Source organism: Pyrgilauda ruficollis, unplaced genomic scaffold (genome assembly GCF_017590135.1).
Source record: "Pyrgilauda ruficollis isolate IOZ18807 unplaced genomic scaffold, ASM1759013v1 scaffold120, whole genome shotgun sequence".
NCBI classification, from domain to species: domain Eukaryota; kingdom Metazoa; phylum Chordata; class Aves; order Passeriformes; family Passeridae; genus Pyrgilauda; species Pyrgilauda ruficollis.
In genome coordinates, this window is record NW_024510322.1 from 1,086,398 (window position 1) to 1,101,949 (window position 15,552).

Consider the following 15,552-nt stretch of genomic DNA (forward strand, 5'->3'; position numbering starts at 1 on the left):
GCAACTTGAGGCCATTTCCTTTTGTCCTATCATCATTTATGTGGGAGAAGAGACCACCCCCCACCTGGCTGCACCCTCCTTTTAGGTGGTTATGCACAACAATAAGGTTACCCTGAGCCTTTTTTTCTCCAGGATAAACACCACCAGCTCCCTCTGCAGTTCCTAACAGAACTTTGTGCTCCAGATCTTTCCCCAGCTCTATTCCTTTCTCTGGACACATTCCAGCACCTCAGTCTCTTTCTTGTGAGGGGCCAAAAACTGACCCCAGGATTTGAGCTGTGTCCTCACCAGTGCCCAGGACAGAGGGGCAGTCCCTGCCCTGGTGCTGCTGGCCACACCACTGCTGATACATTCAGGATGTCCTTGGCCTTCTTGGCCACCTGGGCACACCCTGGCTCATGTTCAGCCACTGTTGAGCAGCACCCCCAGCTCCTTTCCCACTGGGCAGTTTTCCAGCCACGCTGTCCCAGCCTGGAGCTGCAGGGGCTGTTGTGACCCAAGAGCAGGACCCAGCACTTGGCCTGGCTGAACCTCACACAACTGGCCCTGGCCCATGGATCCAGCCTGTGCAGATCCCTCTGCAGAGCCCCCTGCCCTCCAGCAGGTCAGCACTCACACCCAGCTTGGTGCCTTCTGCAAACTGGCTGAGGGTGCTCTCAATTCCCTCATCCAGATCATGAATAAGCACGACTGGGCTCAGCACTGAGTGCCGGGGACACCACCAGCGACCAGCTGCTAGTATCAGTACTCATTGTTCATCCAGCACCACCTTTCTTTTTATTCATCTTTATAAAATAACTGGGGTTTCTCGCATTTTAACTTAAAGCGTTCTATGATATGTAATGTTCTTCAAAATTCAAGATTCAAAATTCTCTACTGAGGAATAGTAACAGCTTTATTCTGTCTCTGTCCATCTTCCAATTTGACTAAATCCTCCTGTTATTGGTCTAGGCTATGGAGCTGCTTGTGGAAAAAGCAATTAGCAGCGCTACTGGACCACAGAGTCCTGGGGATGCACTAAGAAGAGTTTTTGAGTGTATATCTTCAGGAATCATCCTTAAAGGCAAGTTATCTTTTGTGTATTTACTAATCCATAATCTTGCTCGTAGTAAGGTAAAGATGTGTTACTAATTAGCCTGATTATTGTAGGTGGTCCTGGCCTTCTGGACCCTTGTGAAAAAGATCCTTTTGATACACTTGCTGTAATGACAGATCAGCAACGAGAGGATATTACTTCAAGTGCACAGGTAAGGGAATGTAATTGTGAAGTAACTAAATTTGATGGATGGTTTTGTTTTGGTTCTGGTTTTTTTTTTTTTTCAATGTAGCTTTATATTGGACATGAATTTTTTTTTTTTTGCAGAATGTAGTCAGATCTTACCAGCCTTGAGCTAGGCATTGAACGTGTCACAGGAGAGGATGTTCGTAGTGTTCATTATTGCACTAAAATAAACGTACTTTCCTGAACAATTTCTAGCATTCTCATCTATATCTATATATCTAGATCTAGATCTGTAAACAGGCTCTACAGCACTATGTTACTAGATTGGAAATTTTATAAATACATCTGTGTAAGATTTATATAATTGTTGTGACCATTGGTGCTTGCAGTTTAAGAGGTTACTGCGTCTGCCTCTTCATTTGATCCTGTTGCTACTGATTCCTGACCATGTGTCACCCAGTGTGACATGTGACAAGCCTTGGCTGCTTCACTGGAAGCCCAGAAGCCCAAACACATGTGCATTAAGCTAAGACACTGCACTTAGAGAAGCAGCAAAAGTGACATACACATTTTATTGTGTTGATTTTGTTGGGGGACAGAAAGATGGAATAATTAGAGCTAAGGGTAATATCACACATCACTGGTGTTCTTCCTTAATTGTTTGACAAAGTGCTCAAAATGGACATTTGTTTGTAACACAAGTAATTTTCTTTACCATTTTTCTAGTTTGCGTTGAGACTCCTTGCGTTCCGGCAGATACACAAAGTTCTAGGAATGGATCCGTTACCACAGATGAATCAACGCTTCAACATCCATAATAATCGTAAAAGGAGAAGGGACAGTGATGGGGTTGATGGGTTTGAAGCAGAGGGAAAGAAGGACAAAAAAGATTATGATAACTTTTAAAAATGTTTGTCATCATTGCTAATATTGATGGTAATGAAAAGTCCATTTGTTGCCTTGCTTTTACTTCATTCATAATGATGTCTGTTTAAAACATCCAAAACCAGCTTCTGAATTAGACTTGGAAGAGAACAACCTAGCTCTTCTGTGAGATTCTGAATATTTTAATTGGATGTACTGTACCAGACAATTATGGATGGAAAGACTGCAAATGGAAACTTGTCATAGGAAAACACAGTTTTCCCTCATTGTGTTTTCTTTAAATGTGTTGCTAAGTTTAGTATCTTTTCTTCTTTTTTTTTTGTCTTTTTTATTAACAAGTGCATTGTCTTCCTATCTTGACTGTATTTAACGCAGCATTTGTGCTTCTGTTGCTATGTGTATTTTGACTTTTTATTTAGAATTATTTTTATTTGCCTTTGACACTAGTTGTATGAGTTACTTTGTGTTAGGTAGTAAAACAGTTCCCCTCCCAATTAATATTTTACAGAAGGGGTTTTTTTTCCTTTTTTTGTAAAATGAGACTGCAGGATCATGTTTTTTTCTAAATGTGAAGGGGTTACAACACAATTGTCCTGCCATTTGAGTGCTCAGAATTAAATGTTTTTGCCAATCTTGTGGCATTTGTCTCCTTAGTGTGATATAACGGTGTAATTAAGACAAATTTGTGTTAATCTAATCGAGTTTGCTGTTAGTTGTGCATTAGCAGTATAAAAGCTAATATATACAGTATGGTCTTGCAACAGTTTTAAAGCCGCTGCATAATTGATCAAAGATTTGCATGATGGGTTTTGTTTTTCTTTTTTTAATAGAAGGGCTTTAAAAACTATTATCTTAGGTTAAATGCATAGGTCTTTGTATGATTGACTTCGTGACATAGCAAGGCCAAAAAATAACTTTCTGAATTTCTTTTCTCAACAAGCAAAGGTGGGCATTTTCCATTTAGACAAAGTTAGTCATTCTTTTCAGTCAACTTTGTCAGTATGGTATTAATGCCTCTCAGCCCTTAAAATAAATGTTTGTCATATCAGTGCCTGTGAGGTTATTCCTTATATCTGTTCCTGTATAAACTTTATGTGATTTTTTTCAATAATTCAAATTTTAAAAGTGAAGTATTACTTAAAAAGTGAAGGTTATCAAAGAAAAAAACCCAGAAAATTATTTGCTGTGGCCATAGTGTATGCTTATGTCTCTTTCAAAAATCTAAATATAGCAGTGGTGTAAGTAAAGTTACATCATACTGTTGATGTATGCTCTGGTACACAGGTGTGATTTGTTGTCACAGCACTACAGTGGAATACACAAATAAAAGTTAAAATTTATTAAACGACTAAAATTCATTACACACTGGAAACTGAAGTTTCACTTACGCTGTTAAATGTGTATTATGCTTTGTTGCAGACCCATAAAACACAGATTAACATAGACTAACATTCCGGTAGCTACTTTATTGATGGCTGTAGAAGAGTATCACATGTGACAAAGATAATTTGTTATTTCTGATACCATTTATTAAGAAAAGTCCAACTTCTGTTCCATTTCAAGGTCGAATTTATCTTTGACCTTTTTAATAAGCAACTATTGGAGCAGGGGGCATGTTTCTGTTCCCAGCATCTACTGCTAACCAGTGTGGGCCTATGGAATAAAAATACAATATTTTAGAAAAACTGAGGGAATCTAAAGACTTAAAAAAGAAAAACACTTAATAATAGTGTTCTGCAAGCATCAGAGTGCAATTTTCAAGGGAGTGATTATAAGGGGTTAGCATATAAAAGTAAAGCTTTCTCATTGTAGGAAAGCTTTCTAAATAATTAGAAATACAAAAAGCAGAAATGCTTTGAAGTTACTTAAAAAATTACACTCATTTCGTTGTCCAGCCTTCATGCATAGCTCCAAGCATATGCTTGTTCTAGGGGATATCTTGCTGCCATTGTGTCTAGTTAGCCATTACTATTTATTTTGAAAGCTACAGGTGCTATTCATGTGGCTAGTTCAACTCCATACCAAAGTTTCTTTCCTCATAAGGCAAACTTGTCTATTCAGGAATGTGACCCTAAAAGGATTAAAAAGGTCAAAGATGTATTTTAGATTTTCTGTATTTTTGTTCTACTGGCTTTTAGCTCCTAACCAGTTTCTGGATCTTTTGAAATATTGTATACTTAAAGTGATTCCACATTAAATATGAAGCTGTGACCATGATTTTTGTGCTGTGTGGTGAAAGGTGAATTTGCGGTTTATTTCTGGTGTTCTTGCCCATTTTAATGGATAACTTCTGACTCTTGTTAACAAATCTAAGAATGTAAAGACAAGATTTTCAAAAGTACAGAGCTAGCTTTGACTTAAAGAGTACACTGTGCACTTGGGAAGGCAAAACTGACTAAATGAGCATTTTAATACCCTGTGTTTTGGTAATGCTGGCAGTTTATTAATAAGCACTGTTCACATTTTTTATTCAGAAGTGCTTTGTGTTAAGTCCCACAATTACAAACACTGTAGTCTTCATTCACAAAAGGGAGATGTACACAGAAAGGATATTCCCCCCAGGCTCACCGCAGAGGAACAGTTTGTGAACATGTGAACTGTTCTGTTTCAAAGCTTTTTTGAATTTTGACTTGGCTTCCTAGTTCATAATTGTGTCCTGTCTGTGGGCAGAGTGGTTTCACATGGATCTGTGCATGAAGGCACTGTTAGAAGATAAAGTCTGTTAGATGCAGTCCATCGACTTCTTGCCCTTTTATGAAATTCTAGATGAACAATTAAACCTGCAGAACTATTGAATATGATGGGTTCATTTGCAGCTTCTATTTTTAGACTTTTTAGTACTTAAAATTTTTCTGCCTAGAAAACTTTCAACAGTTGGAATCAGCTTTAAATATTCCTGCAAAAATGTGCACGAATATTTAACATTCTTTTTGCTGGTTGAATACCTGCTGATCATTAGTCTGTTAAATATCACACAATGCCAAATTAATTTCTTTATTAAGCAATTAAGACTTGTTTGGAATAACCAAACAGATTTGAATAGCATAGCATTAATAATGGTGGACAATAGACAAAGTTAGCAATGGTTTCTTCCATTTATATTTCAGTTTTACAAAGTAGAGTGATAGAGTCAACAAAATCATCTGTTTTCCTTCATTTTTTTTAATGACAGCTGTAAACCAAAGAGCCTTTTAGCCAGAAAGGCTAGCAAATTAAATTACTCTTGAGAGATTCTTTGATTGATCTCAGAAGATCTTTTTGTCCTTCAGTATGGTATTTCTCAGACTTTCAAAATGAAAGAGATAGCTGGTATTTTTGGAAAAGAAAAAAAAATCCAAGGAGTGTTCTCTATGGACTTACTACAGCAGTTTTGAATTATATCCAAATGAAAATCAGACTTCATTCCATAAATATCTATTAATCTGTATTCTTACACTTTGTTCCACTTTTTTGGCTTGCATTATGAAAGTCTGAGAGAAGCTTGCTGTTTTTTATTGAACTTTCTGATTGTTTACAGTTTGCATTTTACGAAACTGCCCTAATAATACTCAACAAATGTCCAGTTGCTAGCAAGGGCAAAAGTCACTGTTTGTCAAGGACTGGCAGCTCTTGCTGGGGATGTTGACCCTGCACAGTGCACACCGTCCCACATGTCATGGTCCTTGCATACCTGTGTTAGTAAGGGTCATAGTTTAGAAAGATCTTTAACACTTGTGTTTTCTTAGACTTTTGCAAAACCATGGCCACCAGTATTTATTGCAGGGTAGTTTAAAGCATACCAGCTTGAAGAGGCTCAGCCACTAGGTTAAATAATATATATTCTGCATCAGTCCTGTTTGAGCTGATGCCTTGAATCACAATAAACAGAGGATGGCATCAAGAAACCTTTGTGGATTTTGTAAATTTTCTGTCATTAAAAATCTAAGACCAGAGAGTCTTGGTCAGTTACTCCTGCAGAACGGAGTAACTGACCAAAACAAAATAAATGGTTTTTTCTACAGTAAAAAGGTTACTTTAACATTAAAAGTGAGACAAAAGGTCTCTTGTTTCAACACAAGAATCACAAACCTTGCTCCTTATATAACCTCCTTTGTTTCCTTTTCTGCATGCTGTATTGTGTTTGTATCAGTAAGATGCATATATAATCAGACTATGTAAGACAAGCTTATCACAGACTTCTGGCACACATTTAAGTTTGACAGTAATTTTCTGGTTATACAACTTAATGAACACTCTGGGAGAGATGAAGGTGCCTGAATACAGGAGTTTACTGTCATGTTTTACACACTCCTGGGCTATGTGCTGCTCCAAAAGGGGATGGGTTTCATCGGAGGTGCTGGCCCACAGCTGCCAGTCCTACATGGATACCTCAGCATGGCTTAGGATGTTGAGAATGCCACTGCTTAGGTAACTACTTCATATTTTCACACGTGAGAGAAAAGCATGGTACATTTAAGAACTGGAGCCATAGTGATCCAGGATGTTGCCAGTATAGTCATATGAAACTGCGGCTTCAGGAAAGTGGGATAATCATGGTGGTATCAGCAGCAGAGGGTGCTTGTCACAAGAAAAGTGTCTGTGATAATGAAATGCCATCCCACTTTCTACTAATAACTCCAATATTTTATTTGTAAGTGGAAAGGGAATAAAATACAAGAGAACAGACTTTTCTGTATTGACAGGAAGGGACCTACAGTCATTGTCAGTGACTTGCCTGCCCACTCAGGGCTGCCCACTGTTAAGGGCACTGTCCAGAAGCTGTTGAGCACTGACAGACTGGGGGGTCCACCACTTCTCTAGGAAGCTGCTCCAGTGCTTGACCACCCTCTCTTTATAGAATTGCCTCCTAATGGGCAGGAAAGCTCTCCTGGTGCAGCTGTGAGCTGCTCCCTCATGTCCTGTCCCTGGATTACAGGGAGGAGAGCTCAGTACTTCCCCGTGCCCTTTCCTTCTTCAGGAAGCTGCAGAGAGCAGTGGGGTCACCCTTCAGCCTCCCTTTCCCCGAAGTGGACAAGCCCAAATTCCTCAGCTGCTCCTCACAGGGAGTTCCTTCCAGCCCTCCCACCAGCTTTGTTTTCCTCTTCAGAGCGCCTTCAAGGACCTTTCTATCATCCCTCTCCAGCGGCAGGGCCCAGGCGGCCCCAGGTGAGGCGGCCCCGAGGCTGAGCCCAGCGGGACCATCCCCTCCCTGGGCCGGCTGTGCCGGGCTCGGGGCTCTGGGCTGGGCTTTGTGTCGGGGCTGCCCGGCCGCTGCTGACCCACCCTGAGCCAGCACCAGCCAGCCCCACCTCCCTCCGCAGCTGTCCAGCCACTCCTCTCCCGCTTCATCCCTGTGCTTGGCATTACCCCATCCCAGGTGCAGAATCCAGCATTTGAACTTGGTACATTTCACTCCATTAGGAAAGTGGGGGTGGGGGGAAAAAACAAAACCAAAATACCAAACAAGAAAAATGGTAACACAAAGAACAGAATTAATTAAATGGGTCCAACTTAAGAAATAAGATGGGGAAGGCCATTAGAGAGCCCATCTACAAATCAAAAGTAAAATAAAAAGGAAAAAAATTATATCAATACTCAACAACAGTCAGCTCCAAAAATAGTGTAGTAAATCAAAGAGAAAGGCTCTGTTTCAGCAGAGAGCATTATTGGCAACTCATGCAGCAACTCCCCAAAACCATAACAGAAAAAAGAAGCTCCAGGTGATTAAGGAGTTTAACACTAAAATGGTTTAGGCCAGTGGAACTGAGGTGTTAAATATGTTAACATTCCATGTATGGCAAGTGAGCTGTGGGAAAAGGTGAAGGAAAAGCTGAAGAGATTTTACTGACTTTTCATGCATCTCTCCTGCTTCACGGACAAGTACATCTGGACTCCGTGCCTTGCATGTGAATGGAGAGTGTTAAAGAGTGTGTGAGGACACTTTCCCACACATTTGGAAACCTAAGTGAATGCTCCACAGCCAAAAGGAAAAGTGCAGTTTTATGCACCAGATCCTCAGGGCTGTGTTTGAAGTGTCCCTGTGTGCTCCCAGCAGCAGAGAGCGCTGTGTCCTCAGCAGCAGCTCCCACTGGAAAGACAGAGCTCGTTTTCATCTTTCTGTGGCAAGCACGAAGGGAAAACTGACATTTTAGCCATTACAGCGCTCCTCTCTATTGCTAAAGTATGCATTTTAAAATAATTTTTAAATAATTCTTTAACGATGCACCAAAGTCATCATGGCAGCAAAACCCCAAATAAAATCTGCTAGTGATTTAGAAGACAGCAATGGTTAGAAACACAGCCAGGACTATATCCTGAATAAATTAGAAGTAAATACTGTAGGGGTGTAAAGAAATTACACAAGCCAGAGTAGGCATAGCAGAAGGAAGAAGAGAGATTCGATTTTGAGTCACTGAGGGCTGCAAAGAAGAAATTCTGCAAAGTAAGTACTCCCACTGAGGAAGGCAATCTGAGAAAGAGGTTATAAAGGGAGTGTTGATTAAATGTGTGTCAAAAGACTATCTGGCAAATCATTGAGAACAGGAGGAGAGGGGCATCTCAGATAAAAATCTTGAGTGAGGGGGTAGGGTGTGGCTTTTCTTTCTCGTATCTATTTCTTAAGAAATTTCTTGCAGCTGCTGTCAGGGGTGATTCCAGGGCAATAGATTCAGGATAAGCATTCCTTACATGACAGTGGTAAATCATAAATCAGGATTCTGGATGCTTTAACTAATGTCCCCAGCAAGTCCTCCAGCGTATCCAAAGGCATAAGATGATAATTTACAAGCTATGGGACCAGTTCAGGGCTCCTGTTACAGAAGTAGCCAGGGCTGCAGTGTTTCCCAGGAAGCAGTGATGCATTCAGAGAACACAGATCTTAAACCCAGCGGTTTGGGACAAAGTCCACGCAATAAAATTCCGCCAGTCCTGTCCTGGTTTATATATTCTCCCTGAGGAAAAGTCCCTCTACAAATTTTACCCAGATACCAGAAAAAAAAGATATTTAAAATAACTTATTTCTGTAGAAAAACCTGGAGTTCTGGAAATGCAGGTGATTTCTGGAATCCTCAAAAAAAAATGTTTCCAAATACCCCTCTGACATTCAGGCATGCCAGATTGCCATATGGATATCAGCATGAATATTTGAATTCTAGCATGAATGCATTTTAATTCTAGAAAGTTTGGTCAATAAATTTTCCAAGAGTCTGAAGATAAAAACCACAGCAATTGCAAAGAAAAATATTCTAGTAAATCAAAAGCATTTGCTAACAGGGAAGAATACATAGATTTATGAGATTTCTTTTAAAGATTTGCTGCTTCCATAAAGTTTGCTGCTTCAAAGACTCATTTGTCTTAGCCAAATAGAAGTGTGCCTTGCTTAAACAACAGCCTTTTTGAAGTCGGGGTCAGTAAAGGGAAGCCTCTAGACTCACATTTGTGTTTTGCCATGCGTTTCTGCTAAAGAGCATGTAGCCTTCCTGAAGGAGTAGGTTTGTGCCTGTTTCTCAGATTATCTGGGCTGGATTTTTTAGTTGCAGCAGTTGTATGGGAGGTGGGGATGACAGCATGAGCTGGATGGCTTCTTTCATTACCTGACATCCATGATTACTGACATACACATGCATTTTCATTAGGAAATCAAAGCCAAGAGTAAGTCGAGGGCCTGGCGGGCAAAGTAAAACCAGCACATTTTTTCACTGTGGTCATGCACTAGGTACAATTTTCTCTGATAAAGGAAAGAACAGAAGAGCCAGGACACAGCCAGTAAAAACTTTCAAGTCTGTATTTGTCCTTCCCAAAGAGAAGAGGTAACTGTGTAGGCTTCATAATGAGTATTCCTCCCCATGGACATGCTGGAACTGATCCATCCTGAACCCTGTAATTCAGACACTGGATGGTCCTCACTAGCTTTGCTTTGCTTCTCCTCATGCCCAGCAGGAAGAGTCCTGCACAAGAGCAACTATTTAACTAGATGGACCAGATTCCTAGCTAGTGACAGACAGCTGGACATCTCTCCCAAGGACTTTTCATCCACATTGCATTTGGAGAAGTGACTTGGGAAGAAAGAATCAGGACACCCCAAGGACACCTTGCAGATTTTTTTCACCAGCCAGCTTAGGGAGTGCCGCCAAATTGGGAGCTGAATACTGCTTTTTTTTTTTTTTTCCTTTTGTGGCATTCATTCCAAGACAGAAGGGTCAGTTCATATCCTTTGATATCAGGAGGGTTGCAATTAAATTTATTGGTCTTGTTATTTACGAGCTCATGATCCTTAGGACCTCCCTTTGGACTGCAGGGTTAGAAGAAACAAGGGGGAGAGGAGAGCCCTGACATAACTTTGCCTCACATCCAGCCATGGTGTAGGCTTTTTCCTGATGCAGATGGGGTTTGGCTCACCCTTTGTGTACTGTTATACCCAGTCAGAAGTAATTTCTGTTCACAGCATTTTGGAGAATAAAATAAAGAAGTTCACCATATGACAAAGAAGTCTGTGTGTGCCCACCAACAAGTAACTGTGTTTGCTTCAAAATAGCTTAAAAAAGGTGAGGAACTTCCCTAGCCCTTGTATTCTTATTTGTGACACCCATGGTTTCCTGGGTGAGTAGAGTTGTTAAAAAGTTACTCACTTCCTCTTCTCCCACTTGTAGCTATTAAGAGTAGGTGATTTTGCTATTTGATGTGAGGTGCTTTGTTCCCTGAGTTTTCACAACTCTCACAGCAATATTTTGTTTTCCATCTTCAAGTTTAAGACATGTAATTCCCAGCCACATCTCTATGGCTAAAGTAAACACTCTGGTGCAGGGTGTGTTCCAGCAGTTCATGCCTCTGTCCCGCTCTCCGTGGTGTAGTTGTTAATTTGGTCTTGCACTCTTCTGTGTGGGTATTTTGGAACTGTATGTCCCAAAAGGCAGATGAACCTTCCTGGCTAGAATGGTTAGGAAGGTTAGCTCTGGAAGGCCCTGGTAGAACAAAAACATTCAGTAATTAAGGGATGGACACAAAATGGCACTGATCTGTATTGCTGCCCCTGAAGGAAGTGCTGTTTGCCATCTGAGTCATGATGTGTGGCCATGTGGGACATCCCAGATGGCTTTACTTAAGAAGAAAATTGCATCTCTTCAACCACCTTCAGGGAGGAACTGGGCACATAGTGTCTCAGGACTGAGACGTGGGATGGAACAGGAATCAGAGCCAGATATTTCATCTGAGGAAAGCAAGAGTAGATCTGCTCTCCCTTTACCCAGAGAGATTAGGTTCTCACAATGAGGAGTAGAAAACTGCTTAAGAAATTGAATCGCACAACACAATCAGTAGAGAAAGGCCACTGCAACAAAGATAAAACATAAAAGGTTTATATAGGACAGCATTACACAATCTCTGACCATATACTTCAAAAATAGGCTCATCTCAAAGGTGACAGACAGCAATCTGAACCACGTTCAGAAACTAATTCCTGAAGGACACTGAAAGTACTGGAAAATGAAAATGTCACTGTGAATACAGTATTAGAAGTAGTATCTTAGATCAGAACCCTTTTATGGTTTTTGTTGTTGTTTTCTTTTTTTAGAATTGTATTAATTTGCAGAAAGCTAACATTCATGACTTTTCACAGAAAATTCTCTCAGCCTGTATAAAGCAGAGGTAGCTGCTGGCTGTCTACAGACTGATTCGGTGACCTTCTCCCAGAGGACATCTCAGTACATTGCTCATTTCTGATTTTTTTCCCTGATAGCTCCCAGTAATCTGACTTCCAGCTTCATTTTAAGTCTTCTTTATTTCTTACATACTGATTTCAGCCACTTTATTGTGTTGTCTTAAAACACTAAAGTCCTAAACCAAGTTACTTAATTGAACAGCATAAATAGGGAGTATCAGACCCAGCATACATGGGAGATCTCTGTATACTCAGGGTAAATCCAACACTTTGGGACAGCTCCTCCCTTCTGAGCTGCACACAAGCATCTGCAGTGCTCTGTGAAATGCCAGAGTAACTATACAGGTACACCAGAAATACCCAGATTTGCACACATAAGTGCAGTTCTTCTGGTAAGGCCCAGACAAATGTGAAAATAAGAAAAATCAAATTGTACATACAGGCAGATTTTCTGAATAGGAAGATCATGAAACCTTGGCAACTGATAATTGTTTGAGATCCTCTTTTGAGATGCTACTTCAAATTCTTTACCTCTTTGTCATCACTGGAGTTGCATGTACTAAAAGCAGTGTCCAGATCTGGATCCAGCCATGACTAGAGTTCAAAGTGGAGCGCAGCTGCAGATTCCTGCCTCTGATTTGCCACTCTGGAATGGGAGTTATGCACACCTGTGACTTTGCAGGTCTGCAGGACTGCAAAGACTTCCTCTATTTTCTTCAAAAAGGGGAAATGGGGAGTAGAAATTAGACATAGTCATGCAAGTTTGCTCAACACTCATGAATAGTTGTAAAAATTCATTACATCAGTCCAACCAAAGCATCCACACCACACAATGGCCTGCAACCCCAGACTATCCAATCACCCTTTGCACTCTCAAAGGCGCTGAGATTTACAAAGGGCCAGGCTCAGAAAAGCTGAATTGTGATACAAAGAGATGATGTGCTCCGTCATCTTCACTAACTGTGCTCCAGATACTGCATAGGATAATGCGTTATCCAGGACACTTACTTCCCATAACCAAGGAAATGCTGATAAGGAGGACTGCCACAATGGAAAATATGAGATACCGCTTGCAGTTAAGAGGATAACGGAAAGGAAACTGCTAGGGAAGCTGCAAACAGCTCCTTGTGTCTCCTTTCCATCAGCTGTTGTGCCACCGAGCCAGGGCACAGCTGAGAATTCAGCCCAAGGAATTATTCAAACTAAATAGCATGTGAATTTTTTAAACCAAGTAATCTCTCTTTATAGAAAGAGCAGAGCTGGTCTGTGAGTTTCCCTCCTGCAGGCAGCATTAAATTCTGTGATTATACTTCTAGGAAGAGAAAAGTATCAGGATGAAATGGCAACAGTTAAATGCCATATATTCTTCACCACTACAGACAATCTAGAACTTGGCTTTTAAAAAGTTTTACTGTTCTACATTTGCATGATTGTCATTGATTTACTTTTAAAATTGAACAAAAGTTAATTACATTATTTGATATGCTGTTTTTCTTTTTAATGAATTGAAAGTCAATGGCAGCATGGAATAACACTTCCCATAGGAAGACCTATCCTATTAACACACCATTCCAGGAACTTCAGTTTGTTGTAGAAATTTTATTTTAAAGTCTTTATTAATGAAAAGAACAATCCCAAATGATTGAACATCATTGAACTGTCTTATTTCCTCGTTGGCATGGAGCAATTCGGAACAACCCAGAGTGACAATGCTGAAGAGAGGGACCACGTTAAAATGACAGAAAAGTAAGTATGTAAGTACATAAGTGAGAGGCTCTAGATGACTGGGGGGAGTGTAAAGACAAGGGTGGGGAAGGAGGGCACTCTGAAAGGCCAACTTCAGCCTGGCCAAGTTGAATTCCCGAGGTGCTCTGAGCACTGGGCAGTCTTTTGAGGCTGTTTCTTAACAAGGAATTTATTTGCTGCCCCCATTGCCTTGAGAAGGAGCCTATTTCTCTCCAGTGTGTGCAGGAGGAATCTACAGGGATGATGTGGCTGGGCTGAAAAAGTTGACTTTTGTGAGTACTCCCCACAGACGCTCCAGATTTTAGAAGAGAAAGTGAGAACACATTGTTCTTCCTGGGGAAAGGGAAAAACATGGAAGCCCTTGGTGCTTGGTAACCTGCTGGGCACAGAGTCAGGGTTGCAGTTGGCCCTTTCAGATGCTAATGTTCTTCTCTGAATTAAGTCGTGATAGCTTTATTTCTTCCATTCCAGAAAAAATGAACTAAGGGGGGATCCAAATCCAGCCCCCAAATTCTAGAAAAAAGTCTTCAAATCCCTTCAGCAATGGGTTCAGTCCCACACACTTTGCATCCTGGGGAGCAAACCCCAGGAAGAAGCACTCCCTGTTCATCCCATGCTCACCATGTGGGTATTTTGCTGATGAAGAATAGCAGTTACACTCAGATTTTTTTCATGTATGGCTTTTTTTGATGACAAGATGAAGACTGAATTCCCATGTGCTGTGTGGGAATTAAGGCTCCTTTTGCACTTCCGATCAGAGTTAAGACTCTGGCCTGGTGTCAAAACATCCCTTCCTCTTTGAAAAATGCTATGTCAGTAAGTAGCTGATTTTTGCCTCAGTGTGCTGTAAACCTCAAGGCGTGCTGAGGTATTCACATTATTCCCACTCTAAATTCAGGTATTTTAAAAGACTTTTTTTTTTTTTTAATGTTATTCTCTTTCTTTAAGTACTTAATACACTGGAGAGCACAGAGGTGGTGTCCCACATTTCCCCTCACTCTGGATTTGCACCAGTTTAATCCCATGGGGTGTACTTTTGACCTATGCAGCTGAGGTCAGATGTGACACAAGGAATAATGTGGAAGCAGCTGTGGAACGAAACATGAGAGCTCTTCAGCGTGGGATCCCGTACCAGGATAGCCTTTGTTATAAAACTACTAATGAAAGCTAATCTCTGAGTTGTTTCAAGTTTTTTTCCAGAGAGAAGTTGATTAAATCCAAAAGACTTTTCATTCCTTGACTCTGAAAACAGGGAAATTGCGTTATTTCTGAATTGAAACAGTCACTCCATTTAACTTTTGTAAATGCTGTCTTACAACTGCATTTCTTCTTACAACTTTTTTCTTCCTCCTGTAGTTTTCCTAGGTCTGGGTGTGGAGCAAAGTAAATAAAGTGAAGTATTAAAGCAAAAAGAGGGGGAAATTATATGAAAAGTGCTTATCACTAATATTTGAAGGAGCTGTTGATATTCACGTCCTATGGTCTACTGAAGTTTGTAAAGTACGTTTTATTTTTGTAAAAATATTTCCACAGTCTACTCTGCACAAATTGTCACCTGGGTTACCATTTGCCATTTGAATTGCTGGGTAGTCTTGCTGCATTGCCACCGGCTGCTTACAATATTTGCATTGTTCTGTACCCATATAAAAACGAGGCTTTTAAAAGTAACCTACATACCAGTTAAACCTGGTGTGTATTTACAGCTCTGATTATACCCTGCTCAAAGATGACATTCCAGGGAGGCTGTGGCTGTAACACATTAAATAGGCATAGGCCAGAGGACTTCTCAAGGTGTATCAGCAGTCACATTTTAGAGGGTTTTGAGGATTATTTGACAGAAAGTGTGTTTTATGTAATTTTTCTTGCAATTCTCCTGCCATAAGTAACAGTCTGCATCTCGATGCCTTGGTTAGATTTTCCCTAATGCTGAGCTGCCAAGTGTGCACAGATACAACACAGGCATTTGGCAGCTGAGTGAGAAACAGTGCAATAGATGAGTTAAATGAAGTTTAGATGCGATATGAGGAATAAAGTCTTTACTTGAGGGGGGTGAGGCAGTGGCACT

General features: G+C 40.6%; 1 protein-coding gene across 1 annotated transcript in view; it reads left to right on the forward strand.

The window, feature by feature from the left end:
- ZFR (zinc finger RNA binding protein) overlaps positions 1 to 4,324 on the forward strand; it is a 43,673-nt gene extending 39,349 nt beyond the window's left edge. The window contains exons 16-18 of the mRNA XM_041490215.1: positions 952 to 1,063; positions 1,150 to 1,247; positions 1,949 to 4,324. Of these exons, the coding sequence (XP_041346149.1) occupies positions 952 to 1,063; positions 1,150 to 1,247; positions 1,949 to 2,128 (390 nt within the window). The 3' untranslated portion in view covers positions 2,129 to 4,324. The remainder of the gene's footprint in view (positions 1 to 951; positions 1,064 to 1,149; positions 1,248 to 1,948) is intronic.
- The last annotated feature ends 11,228 nt before the right edge of the window (positions 4,325 to 15,552 follow it).